Source organism: Syngnathus floridae, chromosome 5 (assembly GCF_059516105.1).
Source record: "Syngnathus floridae isolate MCC-2025c chromosome 5, RoL_Sflo_1.0, whole genome shotgun sequence".
Taxonomy (NCBI): domain Eukaryota; kingdom Metazoa; phylum Chordata; class Actinopteri; order Syngnathiformes; family Syngnathidae; genus Syngnathus; species Syngnathus floridae.
Window position 1 is genome coordinate 20385935 of NC_142417.1, and position 18026 is coordinate 20403960.

The 18026-nt window shown below is 44.4% G+C and overlaps 1 protein-coding gene and 1 long non-coding RNA gene across 9 annotated transcripts in view; one reads left to right on the forward strand and one right to left on the reverse strand.

Annotated features, from left to right (window-relative positions):
• rad17 (RAD17 checkpoint clamp loader component) overlaps positions 1-18026 on the forward strand; it is a 99940-nt gene that overhangs the window by 31869 nt on the left and 50045 nt on the right. For all 8 annotated transcript variants that reach the window (XM_088376893.1, XM_088376895.1, XM_088376898.1 and 5 more), the window contains 2 exons: positions 6578-6717; positions 17032-17084. In XM_088376893.1, the coding sequence (XP_088233019.1) occupies positions 6578-6717; positions 17032-17084 (193 nt within the window). The remainder of the gene's footprint in view (positions 1-6577; positions 6718-17031; positions 17085-18026) is intronic.
• Positions 9844-12813, reverse strand: LOC148398504 (uncharacterized). Its single transcript, XR_015858716.1, has 3 exons — positions 12020-12813; positions 11393-11565; positions 9844-11278 (listed from the first exon to the last, which is right to left on the reverse strand). It is a non-coding gene; the product is annotated as an uncharacterized LOC148398504 (long non-coding RNA).

Here is an 18026-nt window from a genome sequence, read left to right on the forward strand (position 1 = left end):
ATTGTCCAAACAAAAAATATGGTTTGACATTAATAAATTATCATTGAATGTAGACAAAATCAAACTGATGGTATTTGGAAACCGTAAAATAGATACACAGATTCAAGTAACAATAGATAGTGTCAATATTGAACAAGTTTATGAGATCAAATTTTTAGGAGTAATATTAGACAATAAATTCTGTTGGAAACCTCATAAGATACATTAGAACTAAAGTAGCAAGGAGTATTGTGCAGTGCAAAACATATTCTGGAGCGAGGCATGTTGTACACTCTGTATTGTCTTGTGTTACCATATTTGACTTACTGTGTGGAGATATGGGGAAATGCATACATAAGGACTTTAAAACCATTAATTATACTACAGTAAAAAATGATGAGAATTGTACACAAGGTTGGATTTCGAGATCATACAAATACCGTAATTTTCTGACTAAAAGTCGCTCGGAATATAGGTCGCATTAGCCATAAAATGCAAAATAACGTGAAAAAAAACATATATAAGTCGCTCCGGAATACAAGTCGCATTTTGGGGGAAATTTATTCGACAAAATCCAACACCAAGAACAGACATGAACGAGCAACAACAGGAATGTCCAAAGACTGGCCCGCGGGCCAAATCATATTTAATACGGCCCACAGCTTCGGTCTGATAATGTATTATTCATGGCCCGCCTGCACTCTCAAACTGAATAAAAAAAAATAAAAAATCATGAAACTTGAAACTATAGTTCCTCCTATTACCAAAAGGTGGCAGCACCAGCCCTCGCCGCTCATTTCTGCCATGGTGACTGCAAGGAAAACGAGGAAAGTTTACATTGAGGGCCGTCGCTTTCAAGAGAAATGGGGATTACAATAATTCTTCACTGAAAATCAAGGCAATTGGGTTTGTCTAATTCGTAAAGCGACTGTTGCCTTGTTTAAGGATTTCAACCTAAAGAGACACCATCAGACTAAACATGCTAACACATACGACAAACTAACAGGGAGTGACCGCGATGATAAAGTGAAGCAGCTCCAAGCTGAACTGGCATCACAACAGCGATTCATCACGTGGGGCTGTGAGTCAAAAGTAAATCAAATGTAAAAATTATTTAATATTAAATATTACGAAGTGGCCATGTTAATACTGTTGAAGTAATGAACCTGTAGACGTGACACAAACTATTACTTTCTGAAAAATATTGTAAATGGCAAGAACAAAATTCACTTGTTTTAAGTTTTAATAATAACAGACAACTTTGCATTACTTGTAACTCCTGTTTAAAATGTTCATGAGGCAAAATAATTTTAAACTCCATCCATCCATCCATCCATCCATCCATCCATCCATCCATCCATCCATCTTCTTCCGCTTATCCGGGGTCGGGTCGCGGGTGCAGCAGCTTTAGGAGAGACTCCCAGACTTCCCTCTCCCAGCCACTTCATGCAGCTCATCCCGGGGGATCCCAAGGCGTTCCCAGGCCAGCTGAGAGACATAGTCTCTCCAGCGCATCCTGGGTCGTCCCCGGGGTCTCCTACCGGTGGGACATGCCCGGAACACCACCCCAGGGAAGCGTCCAGGAGGCATCCTGATAAGATGCCCGAGCCACCTCATCTGGCTCCTCTCAACGTGGAGGAGTAGCGACTCTACTTCAAGTCTCTCCCGGATGACCGAGCTTCTCACCCTATCTCTAAGGGAGAGCCCGGAAATCCTGCGGAGTAAACTCATTTCGGCCGCTTGTATCCGGGATCTCGTTCTTTCGGTCACGACCCATAGCTCGTCACCGTAGGTGAGGGTAGGAGTGTAAATCGACCGGTAAATTGAGAGCTTCGCCTTTTGGCTTAGCTCTCTCTTTACCACAACGGACCGGTACAGGGTCCGCATTACTGCCGACGCTGCACCAATCCGCCTGTCGATCTCCATCCTCCCCTCACTCGTGAACAACACTCCAAGATACTTGAACTCCTTCACTTGGGGCAGGATCTCATCCCCGATCCGGAGAGGGCATTCCACCCTTTTCCGACCGAGGACCATGGACTCGGATTTGGAGGTGCTGACCCTCATCCCGACCGCTTCACACTCTGCTGCGAACCGTTCCAGCGAGAGCTGGAGATCACGGCCTGAAGAAGCCAACAGCACCACGTCATCTGCAAAAAAGCAAAGACGCGATACTGAGGTCCCCAAACCGGACCCCCTCAATGCCTCAGCTGCGCCTAGAAATTCTGTCCATAAAAATTATGAATAGAATCGGTGACAAAGAGCAGCCTTGGCGGAGTACAACCTTAACTGGGACCGAATCCAAATTACTGCCGGAAATCCGGACCAGACTCTGGTATTGGTAACACAGGGACCAAACCGCCCTTATCAGTTGGCTCGACACCCCGTACCCCCAAAGCACCCTCCACAGAACCTCCCGAGGGACACGGTCGAAGGCCTTCTCCAAGTCCACAAAACACATGTGGACTGGTTGGGCGAACTCCCATGCACCCTCGAGGATTCTGCCGAGGGTGTAGAGCTGATCGGTCCACTGTTCCACGGCCAGGACGAAAGCCACACTGCTCCTCCTGAATCCAAGGTTCGACCTCCCGACGGACCCTCCTCCAGCACCCCTGAATAGACCTTACCGGGGAGGCTGAGGAGTGTGATTCCCCTGTAATTGGAACACACCCTCCGGTCCCACTTCTTAAAGAGAGGAACCACCACTATCAGTCTGCCAATCCAGAGGCACTGTCCCCGATGTCCACGCAATGTTGTAGAGACGTGTCAGCCATGACAGCCCCACAACATCCAGAACCCTTAAGAACTACGGGCGAATCTCATCCACCCCCGGGGCCTTGCCACAGAGGAGTTTTTTAACTACTTCAGTGACTTCGACCCCAGAGATTGGAGAATCCGCCTCAGAGTCTCCAGGCCCTGCTTCCTCAATGGAAGGCGAGTAGGTGGAATTGAGGAGGTCTTTGAAGTATTCTCCCCACCGACTCACGACGTCCCGAGTCGAGGTCAGCACCACACCATCCCCACTGTAAAGTGTTGACGTTGCACTGTTTCCCCCTCCTGAGACTCCGAATGGTGGACCAGAATTTCCTCGAAGCCGTCCAGAAGTCATTCTCCATGGCCTCACCAAACTCCTCCCACGCCCGGGTTTTTGCCTCAGCAACCGCCGAAGCCGCGTTCTGCTTGGCCATCCGGTACCTGTCGGCTGCCTCCGGAGTCCCGCAGGCCTAAACGGCCTGATAGGACTCCTTCAGCTTGACGGCATCCCTTACCGCCGGTGTCCACCAGCGGGTTTGGTGATTGCCGCCACGACAGGCACCAACAACCTTACGGCCACAGCTCCGGTCGGCCGCCTCAACAATGGAGGCGCGGAACTTGGTCCACTCAGACTCAATGTCCCCCGCCTTCCCCAGGACGTGGGAAAGGCTCTGCCGGAGGTGGGAGTTGAATCTCTTCCTGACGGGATTCTGCCAGACGTTCCCAGCAGACCCTCACAGAGCGTTTGGGTCTGCCAGGTCGGACCTTCATCTTCCTCCACCAGAGCCAACCCACCACCAGGTGGTGGTCAGTTAACATCTCCGCCCCTCTCTTCGCCCGAGTGTCCAAAACATGCGGCCGCAAATCCGATGACACGACTACAAAGTCGATCATCGAACTGCGGCCTAGGGTGTCTTGGTGCCAAGTGCACACATGGACACTCTTATGTTTGAACATGGTGTTCATTATAGAAAATCCGTGTCGAGCACAGAAGTGCAATATTAGAACACCGCTCGGGTTCAGATCAGGGGGGCCGTTCCTTCCAATCACGCCTTTCCAGGTCTCACTATCATTGCCCACGTGAGTATTGAAGTCACCCAGTAGAACAATGGAGTCCCCAGAAGGAGCACTCTCCAGCACTTCCTCCAGGGACCCCATGAAGGGTGGGTACTCTTAGCTGCTGTTTGGTGCATAGACACAAAAAACAGTCAGGACCCATCCCCCCACCTGAAGGCGGAGGGAGGCTCCCCTCTCGTCCACCCGGGCGAACCCCAATGTACAGGCACCCAGCTGGGGGGCAATAAGTATACCCACACCTGCTCGACGCCTCTCACCGTGGGCAACTCCAGAGTGGAAGAGACTCCAGCCCCTCTCGAGAGGGCTAGTACCGGAACCCAAACTGTGTGTGAAGGCAAGTCCGACAATATCTAGTCGGAACTTTTCTGTCTCACACACCAATTCGGGCTCCTTTCCAGCCAGAGAGGTGACATTTCATGTCCCAAGAGCCAGCTTCTGCAGCCGGGGATTGGACCGCCAAGGTCCCTGCCTTTGGCCGCCGCCCAACTCACAATGCACCCGACCCCTTTGGCCCCTCCCACAGGTGGTGAGCCCATGGAAAGGGGGACCCACATTTCCTTTTCAGGCTGTGCCCAGCCGGGCCCCATGGGGAAAGGCCCGGCCACCAGATGCTCGCCTTCGAGCCCCACCTCCAGGCCTGGCTCCAGAAGGGGGCCCTGGTGACCCGCATCCAGGCGAGGGAAATCTATGTCCATGTATGTTTTTCTTCATAAGGGGCTTTATGAGCCGTGCTTTGTCTGGCCGCTCACCTAGGACCCTTTTGCCATGGGTGACCCTACCAGGGGCATAAAGCCCCAGACAACATGACTCCGAGGATCATTGGGACACGCAGACCCCTCCACCACTGTAAGGTGACGACTCATGGAGGGGTTAATTTTAAACTCTTGTAAATTAAATTATTTCATACAGTTTGTTCAATGTTATCTGACTCTTCAGATATGAATGAAAGGCAAAATTTGTGTTTTTAAAGTTGTTCACATCTGCCTGAGTGGCTTATATTTGGTTATTTTGTCATTTAAAAAATAGACAATTGGGACAATGACATTTGTTTCGTAACAGTATGTATTTGGATGAAATTTCTGTAGTTAAAAAATGGGCCCCTTCACTTTATCAAATCTGGCCCTCCTTGCAAAAATTTTGGACACCCCTGGGGTAAACGATAGGTATGCTAACGTGACATAAACACAAACGAAGAGCTGAGAACGGGCCTGACGTAACATTCAGAATTATTCAAATAACTATTACATAAATAACACGTTTATAAAACCATCTGTGTCACTCCAATTCATTAAATCCATCGATCGTCCTTCATGGAAACGACGCCGCTGACGTCTAAATATTCTAAATATTCCACAGACCCATATAACGATATATAAAGTATATATCAAATAACTATCATATAAACAACAATATTATCAAACCAACTGTGTCACTCCAAATCATTAAATCCATCGATCAAATTCCTCGTCCTTTGTCAACAACGCTGCGCGTGCGCCCTGACGTCAGCCTCGTTGTTATCCTCCAGATCTAGTATATAACTATATTATAGCGTTAACAAAGTACAAGGAAAGACATGGGTTTGGTAAACATCTCTTTATTTAACAAAACAAGAGTTCAACGAGCTAACAAGTACTGAACTGTAACAATAAAAACATATACAAGTTGCTATACGAAATAAAATATATCAAATAACTATAACATAAATAGTTCACCACCACACGGCCCCAAGCACTGGCGTCGACCTCCATCCCCGGAGGTGGCACTTCCAGCCACGGAGGTGGAAGAGAGCTCCATAGAATAATGATGCCGGTAATACGTGGGGCCCTTCATCATCCCGTGATCGAATCTTTGTCCTTTATGTAAACAACCGCTGCGCCGCGCCACTGACGTCACTTGAAATGCAAATTACAATAATCCCTTGCTACATCGTGGTTCGTTTATTGCAGTTTATTTATTTATTTTTATTTTTTTGAATTTTGAAAATTTGTGAAAAAATTCACATATAGTAAGTCGCTCCTCAGTATAAGTCGCCCCCCCAAACTATGAAAACAAACGTGACTTATAGTCTGAAAATTACGGTAATTTGTTTTTAAAATCAAACGCTTTAAAGCTAATGGATTTATTCAAATTTAGACCGGCACAGATAATGGATCAAGCAAAGACTCAAAAACTCCCAGGGAACATTCAAAAATTATTCATTGAAAAAGATAAGCGGCATAATTTGAGAGGAAAATGTAATTTTGATAAGGGGTATGCTCGCACCAATCTCAGGAGCAGATGCATATCATCCTATGGAGTAACTGTGTGGAATGGGCTTGGACAGGGGTGTCAAACTCATTTTTTACGTGGGCCGCATTGTAGTCATCGCTTTTTTCGGTGGGCCATTATGACTGTCAATCCAAATAAACGTATGAGCACCTCATATTATATACAGTAAAAGCTACCAAACAAATAATTTGTTTTCAAATCAGACGAGTAAAAACTGATCAAATATTTAAAAATATATATTATTAAAAGTGAAGACAATTTGCAATTCTAGTATTGACACACCAATTTGATGCACAATTTGTCTTCATTCATTCATTCATTCATTCATTCATTCATTCATAAATGAGGCTCGCATCATCCCAATACCTGATACTTCGACTATTCAAAATTGGAAACATTTTTTATGGATAAATATGGTTTCTTTTGACAGTGTCGTGTCAGTGTATCTACGTGTTTTTTTTTTTTAAATTAAGGCTGATTTTGCTCTATCTCTGTTAAGTGTTAGACAGGACAACAGTCCTATCCAGTACTTCCCAGTCTGCCCAATTCCAAGAGTTTCTCCTGAGGTCCAACAAGTACAACTGCCTAAAGATGGTGGGTGATACAAGTTCTACAGGCAGGCCCCTGATCTTGGTTGAGGTACGTGCTGGAATAAATCCTTCATTACTTTTCTTATCAAGATTACTCATTTCCACCAATGATAAAAACTAATAAACATTTTCCTCAACAAAATCCAGGTGCAATAAAAATGAAAACTTTAAAATTAAAATATCCTTTTCAATATTCTTTGGCAATTCATTTAATACACGAGCCTTTGGGTAAGTAGGTAGGTAGGTACTTCATTGATTGCGAGGGGAAATTCAGGAGCCAGCAGTTAAAGACATAAACAGATAGACTATAAACATCGGACACGACAAAAATGACAACAGGAGAATAGATGTGATTAGATCAAATAAATAGGTTAATAATAATAATAATGATAATTAAATAGATCAAATAAATAAACAATAAACAGTGTCATGACCGTGAACGCGCCCCTAACCCCTGCGACGAGTTAAAAAGTTAAAAAGAAATGAACCCCTCAGCCTTTCTTCTTCAAGAACCCCACAGCCGGTCACTGAAGCAGCTCCCCTGCCCAGTGACTGTACAGCGGGTGGACAGGATTGTCTTCTTGAAGCTGCCTCCCCCCCCCCCATACAGCACACCACCGTAAAGAAGAAGGCACTCGCCACAACAGAATGATAAAACATCTACAGTATCACATCGCAGACATTGAAGGACGCCAACCACCTCTCTCAGTGCTCTTTCTTGGACAAAGCGTGCACATGCACAGACCCCTAAAGTTTGTCGTCCAGCAACACTCCAAGTAATTTACAGGTTTGCACACAGTTTTCATTGAAAGTCACTGGCTCAGAACAAGGCCTGGGCCTTCTGAAGTCCACCATGGTGTTTAGGAGCAGGTGGTTGGAGCCACACCAACTGGCGAAGCGCTGGACCAAGCCCCTGTACTCCTCCTCTCGCCCATCTCTAATGCAGCCAACAAAAGCAGTGTCGTCCGCAAACCTCTGCTCATGGCATAACTCAGAGATGCACTGGAAGTCAAAGGTGTACAGGGTGAATAGGAAGGGAGAGAGCACTGTTTTCTGCGGTCCTCCAATGCTGCTCCTCACCGTGCCTGATCTACAGCCTCCCATGCCCAAATGCTGAGGTCTGCCCGTCAGATCATGATCCTTGCCCTCAGGTGTGAGCGCACACCCATCACCAACATTTTGTCACTCAGGAGCACAGGCTGAATGGTGTTAAAGGTGCTGGAGAAATCCAGGAAAGTATTCGATAAACAGCAGCATGCAGCATATAGGCAACAGCATCTTCCCCATAAGCAAATTGTAGAGGGTCGAGACCATGCCTGAAGCCTGAGATGGTGAAACAGCAATCGCTCCAGAGTCTTCATCAAGTGAGAAGTCATTTAGCTCCGCAGGTCATGGTTTCTTTGGAACAGGGACTATGCACAATGTCTTCCACAGCTGAGCCACCACACCTTTCCCTAGACTGATGTTAAAGATATGCTGCAGAGGGTCACCCAGCTCCAGAGCGCAAGTCTTCAGCAGACAAGAAAAGACCCCGTCTCGACCCGCAACCTTTCTGGGCGGAGTCCCCTCAGCTGTCCACTAACTTGAGCTGCCGTCAACTTGGGCGGAAGGGCATCTCGCACTGACCTTCAGCTGAGTAATGTAACAGGGGCAGAAGGTGCTGGCGGGAGTGAGGGCGAAGACAAGCGGGTGTTGTCGAATCTGTTAGTCATTCAAATGGTTCGCCCTCTCCACAGCGCCACTAACGGGGACACCTTGCCTTGGACCACAGCCAGTGATCAACCTCATTCCCTCCCACACCTCCTTCATGCTGTTCTGCTGCAGCTTCTGTTCCAACTTCTTCCTATAGAATGAGCTTGCCACCTTGAACTGGCCCCTGAGCTCCCTCTGCACCCGCTTGAGCTCCTGCTCCAGCTCACCGTCCATGAGTGCCCGCTTCTTTTGATTCAGGAGGCCCTTGATCCCACTCTTAATCCCTGGAGATTCAGAGCAGCGCCTCAGGGTGCTGTGTCTGCAGGTCAGTAACCACAGAGTGGATGAAATCACACGCTTCTCCCGTGTCCACATGTGGAGAAACTTAAACAAGAGCAGTAAAAGCTTGCACCACCTAACATTCCCATCCAGAGCGAGACCACCACCTTTACTCTTCCCACAGGTTTTGATGACTATGTTGGCTCTGAATGCGCTGAAGCCCGGTCGCTCAACGCTAGTACTCGACATGCTCGCCCTTAGCCACGTCTCACAGAAGCACAGCAAGCTGCACTCTCTCAAGGACTTCACAGTCGTCACCAGCGCAGCCAGCTCATTAGTCTTATTTTGCAGCGAGTTGACATTCGCCAGGATCACGGAGGGTACAAGAGGCTTAAAATGCCACTTCTCAACAAGCCGCCTAGCTTATCCTCTAGCTTAGCGCCAGCTCTGCAGCCACGATAGTGCTTTTTCACCTCCGCAGGCAAGTGTGGGACCACACCTTCCTGGGACCAGGCTTTTAGGTCGCATAAAAAAAATCCCTTGACTAGGCGATAATCGCCATAACACAGAAAATGACAAAGTTTTTGAAAAGAGAACTGCTCGTAGGATGCTACACACAACTGCGGCAGGAAGAAAAAAAAATATTTCAGTATTAATGCACTACCACTCGTTCAACAGTCAATTGGGAGTTGTAGTTGTCTGAATGTGTGTCGCACAGGGCCAGCGTGGCTCAGTGGTCATCTCGAGGTGGGCGTTTGATCCCTGGCCATTGTAAAGGAATTCAGTGCAAAGTAGAGATTTAAGATTCAAGAGGTTTTATTCGCCATGTTTGAGCGTGCCAAACAAGGAATTTGACTTCGGTACATCACAGCCTCTGTTCAACATTTAGGTGACTAACAACACTCAGGACATGTGAAACATCTCCTGATCTTAAACTGATGTGAGTTCATCAGAGCAACTGCCTGGGGAAAGAAGCTGTCTCTGTGTCTGCTGGTTTTGGCGTACAGAGCTCTATAACGCCGTCCGGAGGGGAGTAGTTCAAACAGTAGTTCAGAGGGAAGAGTGAATACCATTTAATATTTACCACAGAAGCGATGTCATCAAGCTGCAACCAATTTGAAAAACTGCCAACAGATGGTGTCGAGGCGTGTGGTTCGGGCTCAATGGATCCCCATTTCAGCCCGAAACGCAATGCTAGGTAAAAAGTACCTATGTATTTGCTTCAAAAATATAAAAACACAGTGGAGCCTCGGTTTTTGAACACAATCCGTTCCAGAAGGCTGTTCGAGAAGTGAATTGTTTGAATTCCGAATCATATTTTCCTATTACAAATAATGGGGAAAAAAAGTAATCCGTACCAAGCACCCCCCCAAAAAAACGCCTTTTTTAAGCATTTTTTGATTTGCACATTTTTGTCCAATCGCGCAACTGCAGTGTGCCGCCGGATGCGCAACTGTAGCACGTTGCCGACCGTGCAACTGCACCGCGCTGGTCGCATTATTGTGACAGAGCCGTCGCTGAAATTTAGAAAATATTTTTAAAGTCCTGATGTACTTTTCAAAATTTAAGTGGACATCAGTGCACAGGGAGCTTAATTTTGTCCGATCGCGCAACTGCAGCGCACCACTGAACGCGCAACCGTTGCGCGCAGCCGACCGCGTAACTGTAACGCGCTGGTCGCATTATTGTGATAGAGCGGTCGCTGAAATTTAGAAAATATTTTTAAAGTCCTAATGTACTTTCCAATTTTTAAGTGGACCTCAGTGCTCAGGGAGCTTAATTTGGTCCGATCGCGCAACCGCAGCGCGCCGGGCGCTCACTGTCGCATTGCTTTAAGAGCAGGGGTGGGCAATTAATTTTTACAAGGGGCCACATGAAAAACCTGAGTTGTGTCAGAGGGCCACACCTACGATAACTTAAACTCAATTTTCTTCCATTGTAAAATGCACTAAATTATTTATTTTAAATCGTTGGCACTGGTAATGATGGATGAATATATACTAATGAATACTATATAATAAATATTTAAAAAAAAAAAAAATAGGCGGCTCGGTGGCGCACTGGCTAGCACGTCCGCCTCACAGTTAGGAGGGTGCGGGTTCGATTCCACCTCCGGCCCTCCCTGTGCGGAGTTTGCATGTTCTCCCCGAGCCCGCGTGGGTTTTCTCCGGGCACTCCGGTTTCCTCCCACATCCCAAAAACATGCTTGGTAGGCCGATTGATCACTCCAAATTGTCCCTAGGTGTGAGTGCGAGTGCGAATGGTTGTTTGTCTCTGTGTGCCCTGCGATTGGCTGGCAACCGGTTCAGGGTGTCCCCCGCCTACTGCCCGATGACGGCTGGGATAGGCTCCAGCACGCCCGCGACCCCCGTGGGGACTAAGCGGTTCAGAAAATGGATGGATGGATGGCACTGGTAATTAGAAGAATACAATTATTCTGTTTATATTTATATTAAGCTATGTGAAATTGTGGTGTATAGGTCAAATAAAAAAACAATCATTAATCAGTACAATGAATTCTTAACTTCTTTAACTTTTCCTCAAATGACAAAGCCGCTCCATCTCTGGGTGTGAAGTTTGATAAAAAGTCCTTGTGGGGTTTGCAGTTTTGCTAGCAATGCATCAGCCTCTGATGCGCCCTGATGATCAGACAGATGTATTTTTTTCTCATGCTTGGTCGTGTAGTGGCGACTCAAAATTATAGTCTTTAAACACAGCGACCTGTGTACCACAAATCAGGCACACGGCTTTACCTTTCATTTCTGTAAAGAAATACTTGGCAGTCCATGTCTTGTTGAAAATACGGCGCTCCTTGTCAACTTTTCTTTTCTGAGGGTCAGCACACATTTCTCGGGCAGCATTACTACGCACTGTTCACCTTCACGCACAGCTCACATACACGTACGCTACACGGAAGTGCGACGCCCTTCAAAATAAAAGCAAAACAGTTGTATTGCACGCACGGCACTATTTTATTTTTTTAAAATTAAGTAGTAATTAAATATAATTTACGATTGGCCTCATGCGGGCCGGACAGCGACGCACAAAGGGCCGGATGTGGCCCGCGGGCCGTAATTTGCCCAGGTTTGTTTAATAGCGTCTTTGTGTTTAGGATGGCTTTACTGCTCCCACTTGCTTTCTTTGGAGGCATGATTAGGGGTTAATACAATCCTCAAAGTAACGAAAATACAATAACTACAGAGTCAGTCGGCATCTGGGCCGGGCGGTCGGGTTTTCTCGGGTCCTCCCGATTCATTGCGCGAGGTTTGACCTCCAAATTTTATTCAACAATCAAAGCAAAAAAATCTTGAATTTTTTGTTTGAATTCCGATTTGTTCCAAAACCGAGGTTTGACTGTAAAATAAATAGATGGAACTTACTGACAAGTGCCATTATTTGAGCTAATTTTAGAACAGTCCGACTCATGCAGTCCTCACGGACGACTTGGTGCCCGCCGGCACCGTGTTGATGACCCCTGGGCTAAATGATACGGTATGCTAACGTGACATAAACACAAACGAGGAGCTGAGAACGGGCTTGACGCAACATTAACAGTTAAATAACACGTTTCTCAAACCATCTGTGTCACTCCAAATCATTAAATCTATCAATTGAATTCGTCGTCCTTTCTGTAAACAACGCCGCGTGTGCAGCGCGCCGCTGACGTGGGACTCATCGTCAGTTGCAGTTCAAATTATTCCACAGGCCAATATACCAATATATAAACTTTATATCAAATAACAATAATATAAACAACAATTCGAACCAGCCGTGTCATTCAAATCATTAAATCCATTGGAATCTTTGTCTTGTGTCACTTAAAAAAAATAAGAAAACACACAGCTGTTGACGCCAGAACGAGGTGCGCCCCTGACGTCAGACTAGATATATCAAATAAATGTAGTATAAAGAAAATTTTTATCGAACCATCCGTGTCATTCCAAATCATTAAATCCATCGGAGTCTTCGTCTTTTGTCACTTAAACAAAAACAAAAAAAACACAGCTGTTGACGCCGGAAGTACGTGCACCGGAAGTACGATATGTCAAATACTGTATTTATTCAAATTATCGCCCATATTCTAATAATCACCCAGTGTGTGTTAGCGATGACATAAATAAAAAACATTAATACCTCTAATTATCGCCCATGCTGCTAAAAAATTCCCCCCAAAACTTACGTTTTCCTCCGCGACAGCATGGCGGCGTCATTGCGCACGTTTAAATATGACTGATATGACAGCACGTCGAATGTCCCTTTTAAATTGTTTTTCTCCATAAACTATGATACAATTACACTCGTCACTCCGCTACAATATCCTCACACAATTACGTTATCGGGGCGTGTGCTCGAACAAGAGGATCGCGATAACATGACGTGCGCAATATGTGACGTGCGACGATAACGTGTCGCATCGATGGAGCGTCAATTGACGCACCCCGCTGTTAGAGGTAGATCAAAACAGCCGCTGTTCTAGTGTTAAGAACACCAGTGAGATGCAGGTATTGCATAGGACATAAGGAAAATATACATATCGCCCATTTCAGTGCCCCTTGGCGATCGGACAAAAAGTAAATATTAAAGTTAATATTAATATTAATCGCCCATCCCCCCTGTTGGACATAAACCTTCTCTAATTATCGCCCTGGGTGATAATTTGAATAAATACGGTAAATGTACAAATTTTAACAAACCATCCGTGTTACTCCAAATCATTAATGCCATCGGATTATTCATCCTCTGTCAATAAAAAAAAAGAACAGCTGTTGGCGCCGGATTTACGTATGCTACTGACGTCCTCCTCGTCGTCAGCCTCGTCGTCAGTTGCGGCTCCAATTATTTCACAGATCTACGTATATAACAGGGACGTGCGGTCAGAGGAGGCACGGGAGGCCACGCCTCCCCTGCCATCATGAAAATGGGAAAAATAAATTCAATTGTTTTTATTATAAAGTCATTTTCCTTTTATTTTCAATAGTTTTGTATCATTTTGAACCAAAATCACTGAATTTTTATAGTTATTTTAAAACCGATCATGATTCGCTCGGAGGGGCCAACTTCCTTCCTAGCCTCCTCTGAGGATTGTGTAATCACACGGCTGCCTATGTTGACAGGTTATGCAGTTAGACTGAACTGCTGTCTGTCTTTATGTCCCTGTTTAAGTGTTCAAACACTGTGGCTATATTAACTAATTTCCGTAGTTAAGCTGATGTATATAATATCTTGTGTTTTTTGTCATCTGTCTGTAACGTCGTGTTGCTTTAGATGAACAAAACGGCTTTGAAAAGAGACCTTACGGAGGCTACAAAAATCCCGGGATGCTTCATGCGCCTACCTGTAGAATAAGATATCTCCAGTTCAAATTTACGGTGAACAACTGAGGAGCAGTCGTCCATTTATTTCGTTTTACTTTCGTTGTTTTTTTTTTTTTTTTTTTTTTTACATTTCGTCTTACGGTTGAGGATTACACATCCAAACGATTTTCAACTATGGATTTTTGGTCGAAGCAGGAGGTCATCAGTAAAGGAAGAGCAACTCCGGAGTTAAAAGGTTTGATTGGGACATTGGGACTTAGGAGCATGTCTTTTCAAACAGAGTGGTACGCACGATCAAAAACAAGTTTTTGATTCCATGTGCTTTATTGAGTGTTTCTATGTGTGAAGACTGCTGATATGAGATTTTAATAATAAATTAGTTCAAATTAAACAATGAATAAGCCACATTAGAGCAGCGTTCCCCAACTGTTTTTGTGACACGGTTAGGTGCCGGACAAATTTTACCGGGGGGGGAGGTGACGTCAGAGCCTCCCCAGTCATGAACCTCACCGCACGTCACTGGTATATAACTATATTGTAGCGTTACCAAAGTACCAGGAAAGACGTGGGTTTGGTAACCGGCTCTTTATTTCACAAAAGAAGAGCTCAACATACGTGTGTGTGCTCCAAGCAAGCACCCTGGATCGTACCCACCCCCCCTCCTCCGCTGCCTTCACGGCTTCGCGACACAATCAGAAACTACTGAAGTCTAACAACATACACGTTGCTACTCTAAATAAACTATGTCAAATAACTATAACATAATTATTTAAATACCAAGTTTATCGAACCATCTGTGTCACTCCAAATCATTAAATCTCCTGACTTCGTAAGTCAGTGAATGGAACTCATTGTCAGTGAGGCTCCAATTATTCCACAGCCCTAGTGCGGCCTCATGCGTTTTAAAGTGAAAATAACATGTGGTGATCAACTATACTAGTAAGTAATGTGTGAATGATCAAGTAAAAATTTGTGAATAATTTCACATATAAGTCGCTCCTGAGTATAAGTCGCCCCCAGTCCGAAAAATAAGGTACACACACACATATATATATATATATATATATATATATATATATATGCATATTCCTCCCACATCCCAAAAACATGCTTGGTAGGCCGATTGAGCACTCCAAATTGTCCCTAGGTGTGAGTGCGAGTGCGGATGGTTGTTTGTCTCTGTGTGCCCTGCAATTGGCTGGCAACCGGTTCAGGGTGTCCCCCGCCTACTGGCCGTTGACGGCTGGGATAGGCTCCAGCACGCCCGCGACCCCCGTGGGGACTAAGCGGTTCAGAAAATGGATGGATATATATAGATATATAGATATATATATATACATATAGATATAGATATATATATACGTATATATACATATATGCATGCCACGATTTATGGTAAAGAAAAACATCACAGGAGCAAGGCAGTGAGTTCAGTTGTACTTTATTCTACTATTTAATCATCTGCTATATTGTACTCGATATTGTAATAGATATTAATACGCAAATCCATCAAACAGTTGGGCAAATTCGCCATTAAACATTACAGGTTCCCTCATGTCATTTTCTCGTCGTTGTCATGTTATTTTTCGGCAATGATCCCAGCTTTCCAGAAAACTTGAGTTGCGTCTCGTAAGCATGTCTGTCGATGCCATTTTAGAGGGTCTTAATGCTGGTTTTATTTGCACAAATGATTGTATTTACAGGACTGTCTCAGAAAATTAAAATATTGTGATAGTTATTTATTTTCTGTAATGCAATTAAAAAAACAGAAATGTCATACATTCTGGATTCATTACAAGTCAACTGAAATATTCCAAGCCTCTTATTATTTTAATATTGCTGATTATGGCTTACATCTTAAGAAAACTCAAAAATCCTATCTCAAAATATTTGAATATTTCCGCAGACCAAGTTAAAAAAATATATAACAGCAAAACAAAAGCAAACATTTGAAAATGTCCATTAATGCACTCAGTACTTGGTTGGGAATCCTTTTGCATAGATTACTGCATCATTGTGGCGTGGCATGGAGGCAATCAGCCTGTGGCATTGCTGAGGTGTTATGGGTCAGGGATGATAATCTTATTTTCTGTCCTGTCCATGGGAATACGGCTATTTTAGCCCATTTCCCGGGCACGTCTGTGAACAGTCCACTGTCTTTGAAGCTCCCCCAAATTCTGGAAGCGACTCTTCTTCACAATGTTAAGGGTGCGGTCATCTCTTGGTTGTGCAGCGTTTCCTGCCACATTTCCCCCTTCCAACAGACTTTTTGTGGATGTGCTTTGAAACTGCACTCTGTGAACAACTTGCTCTTTGAGAAATTTCTTTTTGTGTCTTACCCTCCTGATGGAGGGTGTCAATGATGGTCCTCTGGACAGCAGTCAGATCAGCAGTCTTGCCCATGCTTGTGATTTAGTTTACTGACGTTACTTTAGTTTACTGAGTGTTTTTCAAGGCTCAGGAAACCCTTGCAGGTGTTTCGAGTTAATTAGACGATTCAAGTGGTTAGTTGAATACCCTACTAGTATACTTTTTCATGATATTCTAATATTTTGAGATAGGATATTTGAGTTGTCTTAAGCTGTATGCCATAATCAGCAATATTAAAATAATAAAAGGCTTGCAATATTTCAGTTGGTTTGTAATGAATCCAGAATGTATGACATTTTTGTTTTTTTAATTGCATTACAGAAAATAAAGAACTTTATCACAATATTCTAATTTTCTGAGACAGTCCTGTATTTATTAATGGCGGTGGAGGGTTGTATTACATACAGTCCTCTGATTGGTCTACCCCCTCGAGCTACGTAAAACATAATGTCCTCTGATTCGTTCATCGGGTCTACATATTATGCCTGTATATTACGGTGGAAGCCTGTGGTAGAAGCCACACAAAACAATTTTACAGATTTTGGAATTCGGTCCACACAGAAGGTGAACCTTATTAAAAGGTGCACCTTCGTATTTTGAGAAAACTAAAGGCTTCTAAGTGCACCTTTTGGTACGAAAAATAAGTTAAATTAATCAATCAAAATTTTTGCTGTGGAAAATTTATTTATCCACGCATTTTTCCACAGGAATTCCCAAACCAGTTTTACCGCAATCCCAGTGGCCTGCATGATATTCTGAGGTAAGTACAAATCTGCTTTCTCCTATTTTCTTTGCATTTTGAAAATAAGGGTGCACACATTTGCCACATTGCCAGTGGCAAATTGAATTTGGCAGTGGTGAGTAGGACTGGGGATTACCCATACGTGAATGTCGGGGAAATTGTAAGTCAAATGAACCAGATTTTATATAAAGACCTATGAACAAGTCAACATAAAGCTTCTCAGAACGTGTCGTGTTTGCGTATGTTGGTGACTGATGAAAGAAAATAGACGTGACAGGGATCTTTAGTTACAGAGAGGCTGCCAATTTCTTGCTCAGCCATAAAACGGCAAATAATTTTCGTTTTTGATCATGTTAATTAGGTTATAATGTAATGCAGAGGTTTACTTATTACAATTCTGGTACTATTTTTAGTCACTGAGGAGAATTAGGGGGCATGAAATATTTCATCTTCCTTGGTGGTGTAACAAACTAAAAAAAAGTAGAGTAATGTAAGAAATAAACAAAAAGACGATAAATGTATAATTTGTTCAGATTTGTTAAACGATCCGTGTTTGGGGGTGCCTTGTACATTTTCGCCGAGGGCATTCATCAGGGATGAGAATCTTCCGCGGATCCGCGGATTTCCGTGTTTTTTTCCGTCGGGCGTATCATTTTCGTGAATCGTGTAGATCGTTGAGAAAATTGTTTTATATGGGGGGGGCATTTTATATGGGAGTAGTATTGCGGCAACAGCCGCCTTTTTTTTGGCAGCATTTTGGCGCTACTTGGCGCAAAATGGCGAAGGTTTTAGAGAAAAAAGACGAGGATCGTGCCAGGGAAATAGACAAGTCGAACAGGATCAGGAACTGCTTCAGATGGGCATGGCTTGAGAGCTACGTCATCTTACAACTCGGAACACAAAGATGCTCTTAAAGCAATGCAACAGTGAGCGCCCGGCGCGCTGCGGTTGCGCAATCAG